Source organism: Notolepis coatsorum (assembly GCF_963971535.1).
Source record: "Notolepis coatsorum genome assembly, chromosome: 1".
Lineage (NCBI taxonomy): Eukaryota > Metazoa > Chordata > Actinopteri > Aulopiformes > Paralepididae > Notolepis > Notolepis coatsorum.
This window is the reverse complement of record NC_140165.1, coordinates 13576414-13601281: the sequence shown is the minus strand read 5'-3', so window position 1 is coordinate 13601281 and position 24868 is coordinate 13576414. Positions and strand designations below refer to the sequence as shown.

The 24868-nt window shown below is 40.5% G+C and overlaps 4 protein-coding genes across 4 annotated transcripts; 2 read left to right on the top strand and 2 right to left on the bottom strand.

Annotated features, from left to right (window-relative positions):
- Positions 1-7586: 7586 nt before the first annotated feature.
- On the top strand, positions 7587-7970 carry LOC311238232 (histone H2A; the record flags this gene model as incomplete). Its single annotated transcript, XM_084326254.1, has 1 exon — positions 7587-7970. One exon carries the CDS (start codon positions 7587-7589, stop codon positions 7968-7970), a length of 384 nt encoding a protein of 127 aa, XP_084182380.1.
- A 1647-nt stretch (positions 7971-9617) lies between these two features.
- LOC311238243 (histone H2B-like) lies at positions 9618-9992 on the bottom strand (the record flags this gene model as incomplete). Its single annotated transcript, XM_084326266.1, has 1 exon — positions 9618-9992. One exon carries the CDS (start codon positions 9990-9992, stop codon positions 9618-9620), a length of 375 nt encoding a protein of 124 aa, XP_084182392.1.
- Positions 9993-16135: 6143 nt separating this feature from the next.
- LOC311222745 (histone H4) lies at positions 16136-16447 on the top strand (the record flags this gene model as incomplete). Its single annotated transcript, XM_084307364.1, has 1 exon — positions 16136-16447. One exon carries the CDS (start codon positions 16136-16138, stop codon positions 16445-16447), a length of 312 nt encoding a protein of 103 aa, XP_084163490.1.
- A 6760-nt stretch (positions 16448-23207) lies between these two features.
- LOC311222657 (histone H2B-like) lies at positions 23208-23582 on the bottom strand (the record flags this gene model as incomplete). The annotated part of the gene is made up of 1 exon (XM_084307246.1): positions 23208-23582. The coding sequence occupies one exon, from the start codon at positions 23580-23582 to the stop codon at positions 23208-23210; it is 375 nt and encodes a 124-aa protein (XP_084163372.1).
- Between the last annotated feature and the right edge of the window lie 1286 nt (positions 23583-24868).

The following is a 24868-nucleotide window of genomic DNA, read 5'->3' as shown; positions in this document are numbered from 1 at the left end:
TCCGGCCTTATATTACTAACGTGGAGGGGCGGTCGTTTCTGATTGGTCTCCACTCTGTGAGCTCGTTATTCCGCTTACATCTCACACGAGGATTGGAGGACTCGTCTTTTGGAAAAACCGCCAAGAAAACGCCTTTCCTGATTGGGTGAGAAAACACAAGCCCAAAGATAAAAGGCGACTCTCCAACTCTCTGCATTCATTTTCTAATTCGTTTAGCTAAAGAGAATTATAAACATGTCTGGAAGAGGAAAGGCCGGAGGAAAGGCCAGAGTTAAGTCCAAGACTCGCTCCTCTCGCGCCGGGCTTCAGTTCCCCGTGGGTCGTGTCCACAGACTGCTGCGTAAAGGCAACTATGCTCATTGTGTTGGAGCCGGTGCCCCGGTTTATCTGGCGGCTGTGCTCGAGTACCTGACCGCTGAGATCTTGGAGTTGGCTGGAAACGCTGCCCGTGACAACAAGAAGAGTCGTATCATCCCCCGTCATCTGCAGCTGGCCATGCGTAACGACGAGGAGCTCAACAGACTGCTGGGAGGAGTGACCATCGCTCAGGGTGGTGTGCTGCCCAACATCCAGGCTGTCCTTCTGCCCAAGAAGACCGAGAAGGCTGCCAAGCCTGCCAAGAAGTAAATTATTTAGCCTCTTCGACAAACCCCACAAAGGCTCTTTTCAGAGCCACCCACCTCTTCTTGAAAATGCAATCTTTCCGTTTGTCAAAATACAATTTGGTTGTGTAACTTACACTTATGTCCGAGGTAGCTAGACAACAACGTAAGGCGATACACGTAATGCATAACATGCCCGTGTTCACTTATGGGTAAGTAATGTTTAATGTGTTGTCTGTCTGCAGTGTTTTTTTGTCCCTGTTTTGAAGGCTTAACGATATAATGTAAAATTATAAATGTCAGTGTTCAAGTGATGATTAATTTGAACTGAAAAAAACATAAATAGTAAGGGTTATATATATATATATACAGATTACTGCATGCACAAACATAAATTGGCCATAATGACAGCAATTTGTGTATTTCCACAATTGTTTGGAAACTATCTGAAGCGGTGCGACTCATTGAGACTATTTTCCTTACCTGCCAATGTTGCTGGTCTGGATCACTAATCACATTATAAATAAATGGGTAAAACTAGAAGTCGTGTTTTGTAGCCGTGCCTGTTTGATATAAATAGTGGGGGTCCATAAAAGAGCCTTTTGTGAGACAATGTTCCACTTGTTCTGTATAATGGTTGCTTTTGTAGATATTTAATGTTAGGTAGTGGGGAACATAATTATGTGCCAACATATGATCCAAACCGGTCTGAATAGATACAATTACATGAATCTGCTGTGTCCACTAATGGGCCGTAGTCATTCCAATAGCGTCATAGCGGTCATTTACGCACGAACATAAATGCACCATAATGATAGCAATTTATGTATTTCCACAATAAAGGACTCAACTCGTTGTGGTAAAGTATCTGCGTTAGTAGGACCCACTAATCAAACCGGATTTATAACAATCAACATTCTCCAATAGACCTTTCCCCGCTGTCAATCACGCAGAGAATAATAACCAATAAGATTGCCCGATTTCTTAAGGCCGCGCCCCTTGAAATAGAGCCGCCATGATGTCTCACAGATAGCCAGCCAGACGAGCCAGTCCTGCATTGTTGTCGAGAAAATGGTTCTTAGATGTGCTTGGGGAACGTGCAATAATGACCAGAGATATCCAGAAAGACTAAAGGGAGCGCGTTTTATAAATTTCCCAAAGCCTAAAACACAGTTGGAAAAATGTTTAAAGTGGATTAAGGCTTGTGGACGGCCCCATACACAGCTGAATGTGGACAAGATCAACAAGAACAAGGCTGTATGCTCGACGGTAAGCCCGAAAAATATGCTTCAGTAATATATGCTTCAACATTTGAGTTAAACAGAAGTCATCACTTGTTATCTTATATATACTGTATATAGATAGATAGATGGCTAGCCGATCGTTAGGTAGCCAGCTAATCATGTCTCCTCTCCAGACCTCAATCAATGTTGCTAATGCTAAGCTAGCTAATGCTAACGCATGGTTTAACCTAACGTCGCCAAAAAGAGTCTCCGAAAACATTCCGATCAGTTCATGAGCTGAAGGAAAACTACATATAGCTACAGCTACTTAGTCAACACCCTTGGAAATTATGAATTGGAAGTTGTCCAGTTGATTCTAACAACCGAACTAACGTTAGCTAAATGTTAGTGTACTGTAAATGTCCAAACCCCCCCTCCTAATGTACAGTTTCCTCCCCCTCGTATGTATATATTTCCTGTTAGGATATCTTTTTAACAGTACTGTATATTTGCATATCTTGTATGTCACAAATGTAACAGTACTGTATCTGTATGTCATAAATGTCATGCTATATATCTGTTGTGTATGTCATAACACATAAATGTCATTATGAATTGAAAATGGGGGACCCTGATGTAAACAAGACTAAAGTCTTTCTCTGGTCTGCATCCCCTTAACTATTGTGTGTATTGAGCTGTACTGTATTGTACCCATTCTGCAATCTGTTAATACAGTTTTCAATCAGCTAGCATGAGTAACCTGAATGCCTTACAATATCTGTGATCCACTTTCTCTTCTCTGTCATGCCTATCTCACCTTATAGCATTTTGTTGGCGGGGATGGACCTACTGTGCAATATCCAGACCCTATAAAAGCTGATGGGACCACATGTAAGTCGGTGCGTCCATTGCCAAAGAAAAGACGCCTGCTTGATCCTGACAACCCACCATCTAAAAAAGAACTACTGCAGGAAAATACTAACTTGTAAGTCCTGAAGACTGGGTATTGTCAAAGTCCTTATAGGCGGTATTGTCTGAATATTGTGATGCGTTAGTGAAGATGTGAATCACTAACTAAAAACACCATTTGCATGTGTGAATCAGATGTCATTTAATAATGTATTATAAATGCTCATATCTAGTATTAATTTGTGAACCAAAGATACTGCAAGTTCTTGTTACAATCAAACAATACATAAATAATACTGAGACCAAATGTTATGATTAATGAACAACATGGATTTATTAATTAAAGTGCATTTATTTGATTATGATTTTGATACTTCACAGGAACATCAATCCCTCTCTGGATGTCATCAACCACCAATCGGAGCTCAGTTATACAGCTACACAGACGTGCACAGCTACTCAGACTGAAGGAGAATGTAAGGGTCTACCTTTCTTTTAGGAACTGAGAAGCATGATCTTTAAAAAATGCAGCAAGTCTGTGCAGTAATCTTTCCATAAATTGTATGTCTGGGAATATTCTTTCCACAAAGATATCTTTCTGCGTAAAAACTATGAATTCACAGAATTGGCAGCCTGTCACCATAAGTTGTCCTTGTATTTGCACATAATAGTCATGCGTCTTCTTCAATGAAATACTGCCCCCCTCATCTTTGTGTAAACAGAAATCTGGGAAGTTGTCGCAAGCCTCCAATATCAAACAGTTTCTTGCCTTATAAGGACATTTCACTTCGACTATCCCACTCTCGCCATTGTCGCACAACTTCCCGTCAGGTGTGGCTCCTAAAAAATCAAACTCTGAATTGACAACAAGACCACACTCGTGAAAATGTCTGGCGGGATAAACCTCCAGATATTTGGCCTTCGCCTTTGCCTCATTCCTTTTCCCATACTCCAAAGCCGGGGCACAAATGGATGTCAACCGGAAAACACTCTCCAGAAATTTTGTTGTTGGGGCAGATTTTCTGTTTACCGCTTTCGCAAAGTTTGAAGCAGTCAGTCGTGACCTCCGCTCTTCAAACCAGTCATTTGAGAGAGCCTGGGCCCGAGTGCGTTCTTCCAGTGCTACCAGGTTTGTGTCTGCAGTATTCAGATCTTTGTAGATCGCTGGAAGCTTCACTGGAGATGGCTGGTGCACAGATACATTTCCACACCTCTGGTGTGGAACCGGGTCTGTTTTCTTCTTGAGATTTCTTGTCTGTAGAATAAAAGCAAAATGTTATTATTGTGATGTCATGTATATGTGGAAACTCCCTAACAATAATTGTAATATTTCTGTTTCCAGGGGTTTGCCCTTTAGAAGTATTGGGCACTGCTGTGGAAGGTGCAAGATTGAAGTCAGAGCTGAAGAAGAAGGAGAGGACGATAACCTGGTTGAGAGGGCAGCTTCTTGAAAAGGAACAGATAATACAGTCTCTCGAACAGGATGCTCAGAAAAAGACATTCTGTACTGTACAAAGTGTTGTCCAAAAAGAAACAAAGATCAAAGGGCTTTTTAAGTACTACACTGGGATCACATATGTTAGATTCATGTTATTGTTAGATTTTCTTGTGCCTGCTGGCTGTGATGCACCTTATGCAAAGGGCCGTAAAGACATGACGTCACTAGGAAAATCCAATGGCCTATTTTTGACATTGTGTAGGTTAAGACACAACTTTGGACTTCAAGATTTGTCTCAAAGATTTGGAGTATCCATGCAGTCTGCAGGACTTGTTTTTAATACATGCATAGAACTTATGTATTTTAAAATTTGGACAAATTAGCATATGGCCTCATAGAGACATTATTATTGAAAACATGCCTGAAAACTTTAGAAAAGAATTTCCTTCTACTTTAGTCATTATTGATGGTACTGAATTTAAGACCCAGGTGCCATCTGCACTGGCTTTACAAAGTCAGCTTTATAGTGACTATAAGTCAAGCACAACCCTCAAAGCATTGATTGGATGTGATCCAAGTGGGTCTGTAATTTTTGTGTCAGAGTTATTTACAGGTGCTGTATCCGATAAGGTGATTACTGAAAGCAGTGGTTTTTATGATTTACTTAAAACACTGAAAGTTCATGGTTACATCAAGGATGGTGATGCTGTTATGGCTGACAAGGGTTTTACAATACACGACGAGTTGAAAGAGCTTGGATTACGTTTGAATATCCCTCCTTTTGCTGCTGGTCATTCTCAGATGTCTCAGTCAAATGTGGCATTGACTAACAAAATTGCTCGTCACAGGGTTCATATTGAGCGTCTTATATGTAAAGTTAAGACGTACAAAATCCTTTCAGATCGCATACCAACAACCCTTTTCAAAACGATAAACCAGATATGGTCAGTTTGTTGTTTTATGACCCTACAACAGGATGTGTTTGTAACTGATAAATGAAATTGTAGACCTGCATTACATGATAAGAAAGTACAGAACCAATCTGGACTTCTCCAAAAGGGGTTGTGATCTTTGGCACACTGGTAGACAGGATAGTTGTCAAAGGTGTTCCAGTCATCCGTTGTAGATGGGCAATATCTTCCTCTGTTACAGCTGGAAGTCTGTAAATATTTAAAATATTGTATTAAACGTATTGCATATATTAATAATAACTTGGTCGTACTTTTGCTATATTTCTGAGATGGAAGAACGATGTTTTGGTCACTTTGTTAATATGAAAATTGAAGTTCAGTTCTGAATCTATGATAACCCAGATACTTGTGACCTCAGATTTGATCCAAGGGGTTAGTCCTCCCAGGTTCTTTATTAACGTTTATTTTTTTGTTTTTGGGCCGATAATTAGAATTATAGATAGAAAACCTACATTATGTCCTCTGATGATATCACCCAGCAGTAACATGTAAAGGACCTAAGCAACTCCCTTGTGCAACTCCATAGTTGTTGTCATATATCTCAGACATGTGGCCTCCTAGTTTAACATAGAATTTCCTCCCTCTGATGTATGTTTTAACCCTTCTGCCTTATTAGGTAACTGACAGAGTTGGCACATCAGTGCATGAAAAGATTGCATCACGTTCAAGGTCATAAAAAACTTAATTTGTAATATTTCGTTCCAATTCTTTTTTTTATGAATACCACTATAAGGATGGAGACCTTATTCTCATCAGAGTTTAGTCTGAGGTCACTGATTATTTTGGTGAGGGCAGTTTCAGTGCTATGCTATTTTATGAATCCTGAATTCTTCTAAGATTGTGTTCTCTTCATTGACATTGATGTCTCATGAGCTAATTTTATATGTACATCAACTTATAAAGAGTATTACTAATAAAATTCATTTTTGATATTGTAACTCATGGACTTTGTTCACTTTATTATATCTGTTGGGTGTATTACTACCACTTTACCTGTAAGAAGTGTCAACATGGCACACCACTGGCCGTCTCTTTCTCTTCTCAGAGGGTTTTGCAACCACGACATGGTTAATAGGTACTGGCTGTATTTTATCACCTCTGGGGACATGCCATTGCTGTGGTATGCTGGTGCAACTTTGTTGTTCTGGTATGTGGGTAAAGTTGTGCCATTTGAATCCTTGAAGAGACTTGACAATGCCAACGACATGGGAACAGTGTCCATTTATCCTGAAAATACACATGCAACAATCAAATGGTTGATAGCTACTCCACACATCAATATACAGCTGCGCCAACACTAAAAGGTAAGCTAGCTAATTACAGTAGTTCAAATTCAAAGGTTTATTTGTCACCTACATACCGCAACATGTGTCATTAGCATAACGTTAGATGATTAGCCCATTGTAGCTAGCAGTTAGCAGATACTAGGCTTAAATCTTCATTCACTCTAACAATTTTATAATAAGGGACCACTAACATACTCACCCTGCTTTACATGTGCAGTAGGACTCCACAATTGTATCCTGACGAATTACAATGTGGAGTTTGTGAGGCGTTTGTGTCTTCCGCATAGACCGCCAACACTTGGCATCAACTTTGACGTTGTCATCTCCTTCTCCGTCCGAAATCCTAATTTCATGGATATATCCTTGAGTAAAATAATTCAGGCCTTTCTGGAGAACTCTCTTCGATAGAGTAGCGGCATTGGGCAAATAACTGATAGCAATAGTTTCACGAATCCTTAAGAGAGAATCCATGTTGTTCGATTGACATGTGGTTGTTTCAGTGTGCCTGTGAGAACATTTGGGAGAGCTTGGGAGACCATAGCAACAGTAACACGGGGGGGCGGGACTTCCCGTCAGCGCAGAAAGGTGTATTAAGTAAATGTCTAACTGCATAATCATCCGCATGCGCAGCAGTGCAACACACAGTACAAGCCCCGAAGCCCCGCCCAGACGTATAGGGGCTGCAGCACTGCAGATTTATGCTATTCTCTGCGGCACTGCAGATTTACCCTACTCAGACCAGAGGGCGTTGCTGCTTTTATTATAGTATGCTAATTTTTCTGCGTGGCTTCCTGTAAGCGACTGGTTGAGCTCAGAGTCAGCGAGCATAGTGGCGCAGGATTACGGTGAATAGAACCTGCATACAACTCAGCAGCAGGCTTTATCATCTGGATAATCACAATAATCAAATGATGATGTTATTATGCAGGTTCATTATTAGGATCTGAATAGTCGACCTCGACTTCATCACATATCTCTATATCTTTATCCTATTATGTTTACGAGTTCGTTACTCCGCCTACACCTCCCACGATGATTGGAGGACTGGTCTTTTGGATCTTTCCTGATTGGGTGAGAAAACACAAGCCTGAGGATAAAAGGCGGCTCTCCAATCCCTGTTCATTTTCTAACTCGCTAAACGTAAGAGAATAATAAACATGTCTGGAAGAGGAAAGACCGGAGGAAAGGCCAGAGCTAAGGCCAAGACTCGCTCATCTCGCGCCGGGCTTCAGTTCCCCGTGGGTCGTGTCCACAGGCTGCTGCGTAAAGGCAACTATGCGCATCGTGTTGGAGCCGGTGCCCCGGTCTATCTGGCGGCTGTGCTCGAGTATCTGACCGCTGAGATCCTGGAGTTGGCTGGAAACGCTGCCCGTGACAACAAGAAGAGTCGTATCATCCCCCGTCACCTGCAGCTGGCCGTGCGTAACGACGAGGAGCTCAACAAACTGCTGGGAGGAGTGACCATCGCTCAGGGTGGTGTGCTGCCCAACATCCAGGCTGTCCTTCTGCCCAAGAAGACTGAGAAGGCTGCCAAAAAGTAAATTATTTAGCCTCTTCGACAAACTCCACAAAGGCTCTTTTCAGAGCCACCCACCTCTTCTTGAAAATGCAATATTTCCGTTTGTCAAAATACAATTTGGTTGTGGTGTTTAGTTTTTGTAACCTACGTTGTTGTCTCGCTACCTCGGACATGAGTGTAACTGTAAGACGATAAACACATTTGACCGTGTCCACTAATGGGTACACTTGTAGTGCTGTACCGATAAGGCAATAACTCTTGGCTGCATCCTATGCTGCAAAGTCTACTCCTACACTAACGTGTTGGGGCTCACTCTTGACCAGGAATTTGAGCTATTGAGCAAATCAAACATGCCTATAATGATTAGTAAAATGTATTGCCATTTTTATTTTACTTTCTACCTGGAAGCATGACTTAACTAATGGTATTTGACAGTCAAATCACCTCCTGCTGAATAGTATTCTGAATGTATGTCATTGTCCCATAAAGAATAATTATGTGGAGAAAAGTTTAGCTTCTACAATAATTACCTTCTTTGACTCCTTAGATCCGATTTGAGTGTTGCCCTGGCCCCCCACAGCCAAATGAGTGTTTTAACTACTACTTTACATCAGATAAGATTAAATAGTAAATTAATTGTCGTCTAACCAGAGTAAACGGTAAAGTGCAATAGGAATGTACATGTGATTTAACTGTATATAAATGAGTACCACTGAGTAATAATGCTGATCAGATGTATGCACAGTGTTACAGGTATAAAGACACCGGTATTAAGTCATACTGGCCAGTGGTATAACTATTAAGAGTATAAGGGATATAGTACACACACATATATATATATATATATATATATGCAGCATTATTGCACGTGCTATCATAGTTATATGTAGAATATAGTTTTATCATGTAGGTAGTGATTACAGTGTAAGGCAGTAGTATAGGCAAGAGTTCAGAGTTTGAACAGTATGGATAACAAATCATAGACTCTAGGCAATCAGGTATAGTACTTTAACTTTCACTATTAATTTAACTGACTAGAAGTTAGCCCACTTTCTGATAAAATAAGATATTCCTTTATTAATCCCCTTGGGAAAATGCAGGCAGCATGGGGGAGGGGAGGTACAATAGAAGGCATGGTACATGGTACAGCTATATAATTAACTCTGGACATGCACATAATGGGCAACAAGGTGCAAGTTGAGGGTATGTAGCCCTCTGTTATATTTGCCCTACAATAAATTATAGTTACAAATTACAATATATAATCTAATAATCCAATCATATGAATCTAATATAATATATAATATATTCTCCATTGTTATTGCCCCAAACTACAGCTATGGAATTCTAACAGAACTACAATACAGCAATGAAGTTATGGACTAAATCAGTAATTCAAAATAATGCAGTGATGCTTCCTGTTAAAACCTGCTTTTCTAGATAGTAGGAATATGTAATGCTAGTTACAATCAAATGTAGAACTTTATATTGAAAGGGCAGAACTGTGGCAGTGGTAATGTGAGGTCAATTATTGACATGGCAATTTAAAACCTGGAGAAAATTAACTTATATCTTGTAGAAAGGATAGAATAGGAACAGCTCTCTCATGACAGTGTGTGTGGCTCTTAAAAGAGCCTTTAGGTTTCGATATGAAGGGTTCAACAGGGGTTTACTTGGAGCTGGTGTACTTTGTCACAGCCTTGGTTCCCTCGGACACTGCGTGCTTGGCGAGCTCACCGGGGAGCAGGAGGCGGACGGCGGTCTGGATCTCCCTGGAAGTGATGGTCCTACGCTTGTTGTAGAGAGCCAGTTTAGAGGCTTCTCCAGCGATGCGTTCAAAGATGTCGTTAACAAAGGAGTTCATGATCCCCATTGCTTTGGAGGAAACGCCGGTGTCGGGATGAACCTGCTTCAGGACTTTGTAAATATAAATGGCATAACTCTCCTTCCTGGACTTTCTGCGCTTCTTGCCTCCCTTGGCGGTTGTCTTGGTGACGGCTTTCTTGGAGCCCTTCTTGGGCGCTGGCTTGGCTGGCTCAGGCATGATGATCAATCGGAACTAAACAGCAACGAATGTGGAAACAGAAGCGCACGGCTGCCTCTTTATAGGCCAAATTATGCAAATACAGCTGCGTGGCTTCTTGTATACGATTGGTTGAGATGCTTTGTCGCACATTTCCCGCGCACATGAAGCTATTTGCGCGCAAAGCCATAATAACGCAATTGTATATTCTCTTAGCAAAACTCCATAGCCACACTTGAGATTATCAGCCAATCAATAATCGACATGAAACTGCATTTTTCCAAGACAATGATTTTGTGCACCTTACATTTAGCTCTCTTCATGACATCTGTCACTGCTTTGACTTACAATATATATATATATATATATATATATATATATATATATATATATATATATATATATATATATATATATATATACACACACACCCACACATTCATACACATCTGTCTGTACATACCTGCATATAATCCTTTTTACATGTATTTGGCATAACTTTTAATCATGGAAATGCCAGTATACAATTATACGGTGAGAGGTGTTTTCTGATGGTCGTCTCCATGAGCAGGTTTCCTCTTGTTTGGGTTATTTATTACTGATCATAAACAGATGACACAGACCGGCATGGTCTCAACATGAGCTACATGTATCGGTACCTCACTGTGGTACAAGATAATAATACAAGTATGACTCAGACAACATAGTATGTTTCATTCCTTGAGCTATTTCTTCTGAATGTATCAAAAATGTAGCTGGCAGCCTACTGCACCACACTCTAAGATACTTTACTTCACAATGAGTTGAGCCCTAACAATAGAGGCCTGTATATCTGACCTATAGGCTAAACACAAACTGTAAAGTCTGTGTTGTTCTGTTTCTTCCAGTATGGCTGCCTGTAACCGTTGGTAACCACTTTCAAAAGAAAATGCCTAATTTGTGTGCAGTGGTAGTTGGTAAAACACTGCTGAAAAGCATGATATTACTGTTCCGTTGTGACTTCTTTATAACATTCAGTAATAAGACACAGCACTATGTGTTGATATGATAATCTATACATATAATTTACACATAGCAACCATTCCATTGCCTTTACTACACAAACATTCCGTGCAAGGCCTCTTTTGTGGAAATGCAGAACATGTTGACATGGTGCGTTTATGTTTGGTGATATGATGATTCACTATGTCTATTTAAACTATTGAAATATAATTAAAATATATCAATGCAGTTATTATTTATAGTGCTAAGTGTTCAGTGCAGCAGACTTTAATCAGAAAACACAGCAGATCAGCAATGCCCAAAAAGCATGTATTGTCAACAAGCATGCAGCAGTCTAAAGTACACAACAAACTAGCCCCCCTCCAAAAGGAAAATGTAGCTACGTTTCTTGTGTGAGTTATGAAATGTTTTGCAACATTAATTAATTAAATGTTAGCTGTAATTAATATAGGCCACGTGAAACCTTCCACTGATCTAAGGTGGTGATCATCCCTCATACGAAGTCGAGGTGACCCACGCTACAGGCCACCAGCAACAGTGTGTTTACCAACACCGGAAAAGCATCCATTTAAAACAAAACGCGTCACCCCAGATTACTAATCTTGCTCCCAGTCTCTAGTCAGGTAGCTCGGCTCGCTGGAAAACGAGATTATGTCGGATTATAATGCAATCTAAAGAATTGTGAGACATAAATAACAGAGAAAGGTATAGCTGCGCACCATGGTGAAGGCGCAAATTGGTGGTTTGAAGCGTCCACAAACACACCAGGGGTCTCCAAATGGTTTAATTCTGATGGCACATATTTCTGCTTGCTGACCCATTTGGCGTTAAATTCCTGCAATATTCATAGTTGTGTATTTGAGCTCTTTTTTGGCGAGGAGAAAACACAAGCGGCAGATCATTTTGGCAGCACAGAGGAGGACAGGGTGGGTTGAGTCTACATGGCTCTCATGTAGTGTTTAAGACCAGCCCTCTGACTGAGCTTCAATATCATAATTCTACTTGTGTTGAACGTGAGACAGAACGAGAGAAGATGGCAGAAGTCGCTCCAGCTCCAGCTCCAGCTCCCGCCACTCCGGCCAAGGCCGCTAAGAAGAAGGCAGCTCCCAAACCCAAGAAGGCAGGTCCCAGCGTCAGTGACCTGGTCGTCGAGGCAGTGTCTGCTTCTAAAGAGAGGAGCGGTGTGTCTCTGGCTGCCGTAAAGAAGGTTCTGGCTGCCGGCGGCTATGACGTGGACAAGAACAAGGCCCGCGTTAAGACCGCTGTCAAGAGTCTGGTGACAAAGGGAACCCTGGTCCAGGTCAAGGGTACCGGAGCCTCCGGCTCTTTCAAGATCAACAAGGCTGAGGTTAAAGCCAAAAAGCCCGCAAAGAAAGTCGCTCCGAAAGCCAAGAAGCCAGCAGCCAAGAAACCTGTCATGGCCAAAAAGCCCGCGAAGGCCGCAACTAAGAAGCCTGCTGCCGCCAAGAAGTCTCCCAAGAAAGTCAAGAAGGTAGCGGCCAAGAGCCCCAAGAAGGTAGCGGCCAAGAGCCCCAAGAAGGTAGCGGCCAAGAGCCCCAAGAAGGTAGCAGCCAAGAGCCCCAAGAAGGTAGTAGCCAAGAGCCCAAAGAAGGTGAAAAAGCCCGCTGCGCCCAAGAAGTCCCCAGCTAAGAAGGCTGCCAAGCCACTAGCAGCTAAGAGGGCAGCTCCCAAGAAGAGATAAGCGTTTGAACATAACGTTGTCTTTAATTCAACAAAAGGCTCTTTTAAGAGCCACCCACCACTTTAATGAAAAGCAATTGTACTTTAGTGTGTGTGAAGGCGGCTTACCGAAGTATATAACTTAACGTATATAAATTACTTCCAGCACGGCAACAAAGCAAACTCAACTCTATAATATTATATGGCAACAACGCAAACTCAACTCTATAATATTATATAAATATGGAGAATATACCACAAAAAAACTATAAAATATAGATCAGATATAGGTTCTTAATTGGAGAATGTTGATTGTTATTAAGACCGGTTTGATTAGTGGGTCCTACTAACGCAGATACTTTACCGCAACGAGTTGAGCCCTTTATTGTGGAAATACATAAATTGCTATCATTATGATGCATTTATGTCCGTGCGTAAATGACCGCTATGACACTATTGGAATGACTACGGGTGATGGCCCATTAGTGGACACAGCAGATGAATGTAATTTTATTTATTCAGATCGGTTTGGATCATATGTTGGCACATAATTATGTTCCACACTACCTCACATTAAATATCTACACAAGCAACCATTATATTATACAGACAAGTGGAACATTGTCTCACAAAAGGCTCTTTTATGGACCCCCACTATTTATATGAAACAGTCACGGCTACAAAACACGACTTGTAGTTCTACCCATTTATTTATGTGATTAGTGATCCAGACAAGCAACATTGGCAGGTAAATCTCTATCCATCTCTATATATTAACCCTTACTATTTATATCGCTGTCCAGTATGACTTACTACCCATCGTTTTTTCATTTCAAATTAATCATCACTTGACCGCTATGACATGCCATTTATAATTTTATATTATATCGTTAAGCCTTCAAAACACGCACAACACTGCAGACAGACAACACATTACTTCTAAACAGCACTACAAGTGTACCCATTAGTGGACATGGTCAAATGTTGTAACTGTAAGACGATAAACACGTAATGTGTTTATCGTCTTACAGTTACACTCATGTCCGAGGTAGCGAGACAACAACGTAGGTTACACAACCAAATTGCATTTTGACAAACGGAAATATTGCATTTTCAAGAAGAGGTGGGTGGCTCTAAAAAGAGCCTTTGTGGGGTTTGTCGAAGAGGCTAAATAATTTACTTCTTGGCAGCCTTCTCGGTCTTCTTGGGCAGAAGGACAGCCTGGATGTTGGGCAGCACACCACCCTGAGCGATGGTCACTCCTCCCAGCAGTCTGTTGAGTTCCTGAAAGTACATTCCATTAACTCATTATTGCCAGTTTTACTAAAATCATCACAATTCTGATATTACAAATATTTAGACTAGCATATCTTGTTGGCTAAGGCTGAACAGACTGCAAATTGCCATATAACATTTATTGATCCCCTTCGGGACATTTGTTATAGCAGGAGGGGAGGTACATGTAGTATAATACATACATGTCACAGCATTATATTACAGTTGACAAGTAAACATTAATAAAAATGCAGTGTAAACAATATACAATATAATTAACTGGACATTGTAGTAGGGTCGTCCGGGAACATGGGGCCTCATTTTGAGAAGCATCTTAGAAATGTGGGAACATAGGCCCTACATTTTGAGAAAGAAAATCTGGGGCTGTGGGACCATAGGGCTGACCCCCATGATGCAACACATTACATTGACCTCGATAGGGAAATTCAAATTTTTACAGTCGAGTAAAGTAGTTTGAATATGGTCATCTGTGTCTTGTGTGTTAATTACAGCTCAATGAAATAAGGTAGCAGTCCATAAGGTGACGTATTGCTATATTTTCATTTATATTTCATGGTGCTGTAATTAACAAGGATTTTCTCTCAAGGGCAGGTGTAGTGAGAGGAATTAGCTCAGGAGTCAATACATTTCCATCTGTACGAGGTGCTTAATTTATGTCATAATCAACTTTGCTATTTTGCCCATATTTTATTTTAGGAGCAACAATGTAACTGCACAGGTTCATACACTGAGACAATAGGACATTCTTTATTGGTAGTTTAAAATTCAAGATGACAAACTGGTTTTCAACTCAATGTTGCAACAATCAACAACAGCTAAAAAGTAACCCATGACCATACACCCATAATTATACATGTTCCAATCATACATATAACTCAGAGTTAGGGGGCAATAGCCTTTTTCTGCCCCTTCTCTCATTGAGGGCAGGTAGTGAGAGGAATCAGCTCAGCGACCACAGATGTCCATCTGGTTTCATGCTGAACTAGTTTGAGGGGCTTCATTCATAATGTCATTAAAATTAACAGACTCAAACGTTGACACATGACTCGGGAGAAAAGATCAATCATGCCGTCCTTGTACATTTATTTCCAAGTATTTAACATTCATTCAGTTGCTATTTTACAGATATTTGTTGTTTTTGGAGCATCAATGTAGTTCCAGTTGGTTGTGTAGAGGCTGTGGCAGGTTTCCGTGTTAGTATAATACTCTGAAGTGGAGCCAGGCAAGGAAAATACATTATTCAGAGCACAATTTTACAAACTACACACACAATGAGCTGTAACTCTGTGATAAGAGCCATAAATTGCTCCAAATGTGTCACCTGTTGGGTCAGGTCAGTGCTACCAGCCCTCCTCAATCCCTCATCACAGACCTGGTTTGGACAGGTTCAGGAGGCCAGGGTCGGAGTGGGGAATTGTGTGTATTGAGCCATACTGTATTGTATTTGTACCCATTCTGCAATCTGTATTTAAATCTAAAGTATTCAATCAATCGTTTCCATATTTGTTAAACAGAGATTGGTGTGTTGCATCAATGAGGATTATCAACTGATTTGGATGCAAATCTACTTCACAGGACAACCATTCTTTCTTTGACTGTTCTCAGCCCAGCTGACTGGTGAACATTATTGTATATTTATATAGCCTATACCTGTCTTTTTTTATAGCTAGATTCTGTATTATTTGGAGTTTTTTTTAGGTGTGAATTTGCCACATTGCTCCAGGTGGGGGTAGAATAATCAGAGTGGTTTTAAGTAACTTTCTTATTCTAATCACTGTGCCTCCTTCTGCAGAGCACTTTCGGGTGGTTTATCCTCCTTATGCTCATTTTCTTCTTCTAAATTACATGCTATACTATGTTATTTGATACTATCTTGTCTAGCACAGTCTCTGGAGCGTAACAGTAAGAAGCATTTTGTATGAAAGTATTCTGTACTTCTGTATGACAACTATTAAAGAAACTTGAAACTTATTGCCTTGTTCCAGACAGGTTATGTGGGCTAGACACGTTGTGTAGATGTTGGGGCCAAGAAGACAAACTTGCAGAGGAACTCTATTGGCCAAACCTTAAACCCTCCCCCCACACTTTGTCTCGGCGCTCGTTGGCCTCAACAACGTCCTCAGAGAGGCTTGAAATACGCATGGGTTTGGCCAACTTAGACATTCGACCTTTATCTATTCGTGAAAATGAGTGGCAGAGGTAAAGGAGGAAAGGGACTCGGAAAAGGAGGCGCTAAGCGTCACCGCAAAGTCCTCCGTGATAACATCCAGGGTATCACCAAACCCGCCATCCGCCGCCTTGCTCGCCGTGGTGGAGTGAAGCGTATCTCCGGTCTGATCTACGAGGAGACCCGCGGTGTGTTGAAGGTCTTTCTGGAGAACGTGATCCGTGATGCCGTCACTTATACCGAGCACGCCAAGAGGAAGACCGTGACCGCCATGGATGTGGTCTATGCTCTGAAGAGACAGGGACGCACTCTGTACGGCTTCGGCGGCTAAACTGCTTACTGTGTTGTATCAAAAACCTAAAGGCTCTTTTAAGAGCCACCCACATGATCCATAGAACAAGCAGATTATTTCCTCATACCTTTATATTATTTTGTACTTTATTTAATCAATATATTGCGCAAGTGAGGCGTATAAAAACATGTATAAATACACAATACTAAAACCACACACTAGGAAAGATTACCAATTTGGAAAGGGTGAGATTATAAAGATATATTTGGATCAGATTTGATGAATCATTCTTTTAGATGTGCAAATGGTTTTAATGTGTATAAAGCCTGATTAACAGGGCATCATTGTTGACCGGTATGATTATATGCTAATGGTTTGTATGTATTTTTTTCATGTATTTGGTTATTAGAATTACCCCCCCCCCCCCTTCGTGAAAATAGGAGGGGGCTGATGGCGGTGTGGACTGTGTGCGCGGGGAAAGTCTTCAGCGCCTCTTTCGTAGGAAGTCACTGCTATAGAACTTAAAGAGATAGAAAGGACACTTGTTTCATTTTGTCGCTCGTTCGGAGACCGTTTAACCTCAATCTGACAAACTGTGTCAACATGCAATGTTGAAAATAAAGTTACAATTATATTTAATGTATTATACACGTGCAATGCATGATGTGGATTATTGCAAACAGGAACACCTCCGACCAGACGCTTGGATTCTTAAACAACCTTTAACCTTCTTTAGTCTTATGACAGGGCTGTGAAATACCGTCAAGTGTTGTGGTAACGTCAGTTGAGTTGGTGTGTTGTGCACTGGTTGAGCATGCAATAAAAAATATCTAACGTTATGTCCGGTACGTTTTTGGAGACATGTATAATAAGCCTCTAATAAGTCTCTGGGTTACAGTACTGTATATTTGCATATCGTATATGTCACAAATGTAACAGCAATATATACCTGTGTGTCCCTATGTCATAAAGTCATGTATGTTGTAAAAAAAAAAAAAAAAAAAACTCGGAACTAGGCAAAATCTGCACATGGCTCGCTGACAACAAACTATCATTACACCTGGGTAAAACAGTCCATTCTCTTCTGTTCAAATAACAAACTCAGCAAGGCCGACGGCTTCTCAGTTACAGTGGGTGACAATATTGTCACAAGGAAAGATGAAATTACATACCTAGCATACCTAGAGGCAAATCTCTCCTGTAACAAAATGGCATCCAATGTAATAAAAAAAGTCAACCAACGAACTAGATTCTTGTACCGGATCTGCTCTCTGGTAAACAAGAATACCCTGAAGACTCTGGCAGGAGCACTCATTCAAGGGTACTACGACTATGCTTGCACCTCATGGTACCAAAGCACCTCAAAGGTGCTAAAACTAAATTACAAACATCACAAAACAAACTACTGCTTGACCTTACTTCTAGAACCCACCTCACCCCTGCCCACTTTGACAACCTAGGATGGCTTAGAGTAGACGACAGAGTACAGCAACTTGCAATGGGCCTGGTCTACAAGATACACTACACGACTAAGGTACCCATGTACATGTCAAAATACTTCCCAAAGGTCAGTGAATACCACGACCACAACACCAGAGGGAGCTCCACAAATCATGTTAAACCCAGATTCGGCTCAAACAAGGGACTAAACACGTTTCGCAATTATGCGACATCAATGTGGAACGCCCTACCCACAGCTGTAAATTAATGTAAATCACTACCCACGTTTAAAACCACTCTCAAGGAGCACCTACGGGAGACTGCAATTCGAAAATGGCCCTGTAAATATCCTAACACAACCCCATCCAATGTACAGTACATTTCCTAACCCAGTAATATATGAGACCCTCTTCTTGGACCAAGTAAGGTGTTGTCTATAATCCAATGTACAGTTACCCCCCCTGCCTACCCATCCCCACCCCACCCACCCAACCGCCTCCAATGTACAGTTACCCCCCCCCCCCCCCACCCACCTACCCAACCCACCTCCTCCAATGTACAGTTTCTTCATCAAATGTATATACTCTCTCTTCTTTTTTTAAACTATTTTTGTATCACAAACAGTACTGTATTTGTAAATCTGGTATGTCATAAATGTATAGATGTAGCAGTACTGTCTATCTGTATGCCATGTATGTCATATGTTGATTAATTGAAAATGGGGAGTGGCCCTATTCCCCGTATCTGGTTCAACTAAGTCGATCAAAAGTCCCATTATCCAGATTCAATTAACCTGATGTTTGAATCCATGCTTTCCCTGTTCCTCGAAGGTGGATTCAGTCTCGTTAATTCGAACCAGACTTGATGCTCAGGATCAGTGCGCGCGGCCGCCTCAGCTGAAAAGACAGCAGGTGTCGATCGCAGAAATCCTGACTTTCTAACGGCATTGATTGATTGATTTAAAACTTTACTAACATATTGCAGAATGGATACAATACAGTACGGCTCAATAGCCTCGCCGACAAGTTAAATGCATAATCTATAGGCTAATGTTAAGTCCCTCATTACCCCAATCAATCAGATTATATTTCTTTAAATGTGCCTGATGGCAGTAGGCTTAATGGAATGAATAATCGAATGAGATCTATTGCTAGCGAAAATAATTAGTTAAACTCTTTCAGAATAAGTAGATACAAACAAGCCCAAATAGTATCTAATTGATACGAATTAATAGATGCTTATGAGGATATCTGTACTGTATGCGCTCGGCTTAGGTAACATGTACTTTATATATAAATACAGTTTTCAAGGCGCGACCCCCGAAATAACGTGTCAGAGAGGCTTGGAGCCGGCTATACAGTTTCACTATTAATCAGGTTTTAATCTGTTTCGGACATAATCCATATGTATTGAATTGATTAACCTTTGGTTTATACCAGTGACACATGTTCATCATCAGATAACAGTGCTTGAACAGATAAATGCATTTTTTCTAATGCATTCATGTCAACGGCTCATTCAATTTCTCAAATCCGTCAAACAGCGCATCTCATCAGACATTTTAATCCCAGTTACAATATCACAATAACGTGTGAGTGACAATGATACAATTCAACAATCCACAGATTCAGATTCCTCGTAATTCATAATCCACAATCCACGCATAGACACTTCAATTTATGCTTGAATGAAACACAATCTGGGCGATCCGTTAAGCAAATACATCCACAGCAGAGAATATGAAACTAATCAGAGCCAAAAGCCCGATAGGTTTAATTAATTAAAAATATTCCCGCGGGATTCACATTTGCAATGATCCATTATTAAAATAACCACATGCAGTGCGTATCGCGACTCCGAGCGCCGTATCCGTATAAATATGACATGCATTATTTAGGACAAAGTAAATCTATAGGCTGAATATGATTTATTATCAGCATTTAGGTCTATTATTTTACATTTCAAAAGCCCCCTCTAGGAAAACGAAGCACAGAAACATAATTTAGAATGGTATAATGCAGATCTACACTGTGGTAATTATTTCAGGAAGCGACCTGGCATTTCTTTGCGAGGGTGTGGCCATGGTTCATCCAGTTAACTGAACTTAACCCTGCTCAGGAGCAGGTTCAAACTTTCTGATCTGTTAACATGGCGATTTAGAAAATCCGCCGTCGGGGAACGGAAATGTCTTGCTTAAGTCAAGCTATGCTGAAAATTATCCAGCTAACTCAGTTAGCCAGGTACGGGGAATAGGTCAAATGACTCCAGATGCAGCAATAGCATAATAATAATAATAATAATAATAATAATAATAATAATAATAATAATAATAGATCAAATTTATATAGCGCCTTTCATAGAAACCAAGGTCGCTTATAGCATAGCAATCCTGTCATTACAAATGTTGTCAAGAAACATATTTTAGGTTAAATGAAAATAGAAGATTTATCTTGTACATAAACATTTTATCAAGATATCATCACACACACATTATTAACCACAGCGATTGTGGCTGGAATAGACCTATCGCTAAGCCACGCCCCCGTTGAAAACTCGGACAAACAAAGTCGACCATGAATGACTGTTGACGATGGCCGCAGGTAGCCCCTTTCCTGACTGTGATGCAAGCCTTGCTTCACAGTCACGAAAGCGGCTAGGCCGTGGGAGATTTACCACAGCAGGTAATAGACCTGTTTTTTAAACATAAGTTTCAAGTTTCTTTTCAAGTTTCTTTATTAGTTGTCATACAGAAGTACAGAATACTTTTATACAAAATGCTTCTTTCTGTTACGCTCCAGAGACTACTAGACAAAAATAGGTAAGTATAAAATAAAATAAGTATAGCAAGTATAAAATAGAATTCACGTACGTAGGCACATGTGTTCAGTATGTACATTATGTACAATGTTCAATGCAGAGTAGAAGTAACTGAGTTACCATACAATATACTATACAATATACTATATAGCGCAAAGCAGAAATGGGATGAGGTACAATTTAGGTACAATTTACAGTAAGGTGTAATGAGGTATGGGTTGTAGTGCAAATTCTTTACCAATAAATATAAAGTGTGTTTAGGTGTTCTAAAGTGTGTAAGTGGATGCTGCAGTGAGTTGTTTGTTTAAAGTGGGTGTGTGCATGTGGATGTGTGTGCTGTGAGTGCATTTGATGGTTGTTACATAGTGTTATTGTTCGTTGAGCATCCTGATGGCCTGGGGATAGAAGCTTCTTCTGAGTCTTTCTGTGCTTGCCATGAGACTCCGGTATCGCTTGCCTGACCGCATCAGTTCAAAGAGGCAGTTGTTTGGGTGGCTGGAGTCTTTGATACTTATCTTAGCCTTACCCATGGACCGTTTGTTGTAAATGTTCTGGAGAGTGGGAAGCCCCCCTCCAATTGTGCGTTCGGCTGAACAGGCCACTCTCTGTAGTCTGATACGGTCTTGTGCGTGCTATTCCCAAACCAGGAGGTGATATTGCCAGTCAGGATGCTCTCTATTGTACATGAGTAGAAGTTCTTAAGGATCTTCTGACTGACTTGGAACTTCCTTAGGCGTCTGAGGAAGTAGAGGCGTTGTCGTGCCTTCTTCACAACACTGTCAATGTGTGTGGTCCATGTCAAGTCCTCGGATATGTGGACTCTGAGGTACTTAAAACTGTCACTCGTCAGTGATTCGATTTGTGCTACGTTGATTTCTCAATCGTTCATCTCGCTCCTCTTGTCCACCTTCTTCCATTTGGGGGAGGCTGCTCCACAGGTCGGCAGAAGTGCTTTGAGGGGAAAAGACAGTTAGCAAACGTTTAGTTAGCTAAAAACACCAGCTAACTAGCGAGGAAGAAAAGTCAGACAGCTAATTAATGACAGCAAAGTTGATGTTGATAACACTGTAGCTAGCTAGCTAGGATAACACCAGCTAGCTAACTAGCTTGCAGCTAACGTTAGCTAACTAATAGTTTGGTCTACGTTTCTAATACATGCCGTCAAATATTATGTCTTTATGAATTTACCTTACCTTTGAGCAAACATAAGTGTCCTTGGAAATGGTCTTCACATTCAGTTGTGTATGTGGTCAACGACACAGCATAATCCACCACTTGCATTTGTCGAGTTTTCTTTTGGGCTTCGGAAAAGGTACAAAATATACTCCTCCATCCAGTCGTTCAGGGTACCTGGTGTCCGAATTACAGGTACCCCACGCACAGCATTTCACCATCAGATATTAGCTAGATAATAAACATAGAAACTGAACTCTTCACAGTGGTTTCGATCACAGACGTTTGGTTTGATGCGCCCCACAAATGGCTTTTCTGTTGATGTCCGAGTTTTCTGCCAGTGATTATTTTCACTGTAATATGATTGGACAAATTCTATTTGGGGCGTGGTTTAACAACAGGTCTATTCTGAATGGCTGGTTTCAAGAGGGAGGGTTGATTGATTGATTGAAAATTGTATTAACAGATTGCAGAATGGGTACAATACAGTACGGCTCAATACACACAATTGTTAAGGGGATGCAGACCAGAGAAAGACTTTCATCTTGTTTACATCAGGGTCCCCCATTTTCAATTTATAATGACATTTATGACATACACAACATACAGATATGTATCATAACATAGATACACAGTAGTTACATTTATGACATACAAGATATGCAAATATACAGTACTGTTAAACAGATATCCTAACAGATAATATATACATAATTATGAGGGCTGCTGATGACTCCTAACATCCTATCACGTTTTTAATAATGCTGTAAAGTTAAGTAAAAATGCATTTCAATATGAATTTAACAAATTAAACATGCAATTATTAATTCTAAATGTACCAGTCTGACTGACATACCAGTTTATCATACATCAGGTTTGACATATATGTATTTATTTTGTGTGCGATGGTCACTCTTTGTAACTTTTGGTTTTTACTGTCAACTCTCCAAGAGTGTGTAACCAGAAGTTATAGATGGTATTAAAGGCCCATAGCAAACAGCTGCATGTGGAGCCAACTAGGTGCCCTCAAACCTGCTTTAACCCTACGCCTCAACTCAACCGTGACCTTTAATCTAACAAACTCAATTTCCCTTCCAAAATCAGTTAAATCCTAAATTCAAACTTCTCCAATCTGAAAATCTATTGGAGGCTCTTGTTCCACCTAGTAGAGCACTTACTCCATCTGGTGGTGAAACCAAATATGACAGGCAGCATCCTAGACATGGTCCAGGAAAAACAGAACAAATAGGGATATGTTTATTCATTCGCCACCTGACCTTGACTGATCAATGGGATAACTCTCTCAAAACAAAGTGGGTGGCTCTGAAAAGAGCCTTTGGGTGAATACGGGTTAGATGGACAGGGAAGTCTACTTGGAGCTGGTGTACTTGGTCACAGCCTTGGTTCCCTCGGACACTGCGTGCTTGGCGAGCTCACCGGGGAGCAGCAGACGAACGGCGGTCTGGATCTCCCTGGAAGTGATGGTCCTACGCTTGTTGTAGAGAGCCAGTTTAGAGGCTTCTCCAGCGATGCGTTCAAAGATGTCGTTAACAAAGGAGTTCATGATCCCCATGGCTTTGGAGGAAACGCCGGTGTCGGGATGAACCTGCTTCAGGACTTTGTAAATATAAATGGCATAACTCTCCTTCCTGGACTTTCTGCGCTTCTTGCCTCCCTTGGCGGTTGTCTTGGTGACGGCTTTCTTGGAGCCCTTCTTGGGCGCTGGCTTGGCTGGCTCAGGCATGATGATCAATAGGAACTAAACAGCAACGAATGTGGAAACATAAGCGCACTGCTGCCCTTTTATAGGTCAAATTGTGCAAATACAGCTGCGTGGCTTCTTGTATACGATTGGTTGAGATGCTTTGTCGCACATTTCCCGCGCACATGAAGCTATTTGCGCGCAAAGCCATAATAACGCAATTGTATATTATTTTAGCAAAACTCCATATCCACACTTGAGATGATCAGCCAAGCAATAATCGACATGAAACTGCATTTTTCCAAGACAATGATTTTGTGCACCTTAAATTTAGCTCTCTTCGTGACATCTGTCACTGCTTTGACTTACAATATATGTTTATATTATATATATATATATATATATATATATATATATATATATATATATATATATATATATATATATATATATATATATATATATATATATATATATACACACCCACACATTCATACACATCTGTCTGTACATACCTGCATATAATCCTTTTTACATGTATTTGGCATAACTTTTAATCATGGTAATGCCAGTATACAATTATACGGTGAGAGGTGCTTTCTGATGGTGCTGAGTCGTCTCCATGAGCAGGTTTCCTCTTGTTTGGGTTATTTATTACTGATCATAAACAGATGACACAGACCGGCATGGTCTCACCATGAGCTACATGTATCGGTACCTCACTGTGGTACAAGATAATAATACAAGTATGACTCTGAAAACATAGTATGTTTCATTCCTTGAGCTATTTCTTCTGAATGTATCAAAAATGTAGCTGGCAGCCTACTGCACCACACTCTAAGATACTTTACTTCACAATGAGTTGAGCCCTAACAATAGAGGCCTGTATATCTGACCTATAGGCTAAACACAAACTGTAAAGTCTGTGTTGTTCTGTTTCTTCCAGTATGGCTGCCTGTAACCGTTGGTAACCACTTTCAAAAGAAAATGCCTAATTTGTGTGCAGTGGTAGTTGGTAAAACACTGCTGAAAAGCATGATATTACTGTTCCGTTGTGACTTCTTTATAACATTCAGTAATAAGACACAGCACTATGTGTTGATATGATAATCTATACATATAATTTATACATAGCAACCATTCCATTGCCTTTACTACACAAACATTCCGTGCAAGGCCTCTTTTGTGGAAATGCAGAACATGTTGACATGGTGCGTTTATGTTTGGTGATATGATGATTCATTATGAATCTACTATGTCTATTTAAACTATTGAAATATAATTAAAATAGACCAATGCAGTTATTATTTATAGTGCTAAGTGTTCAG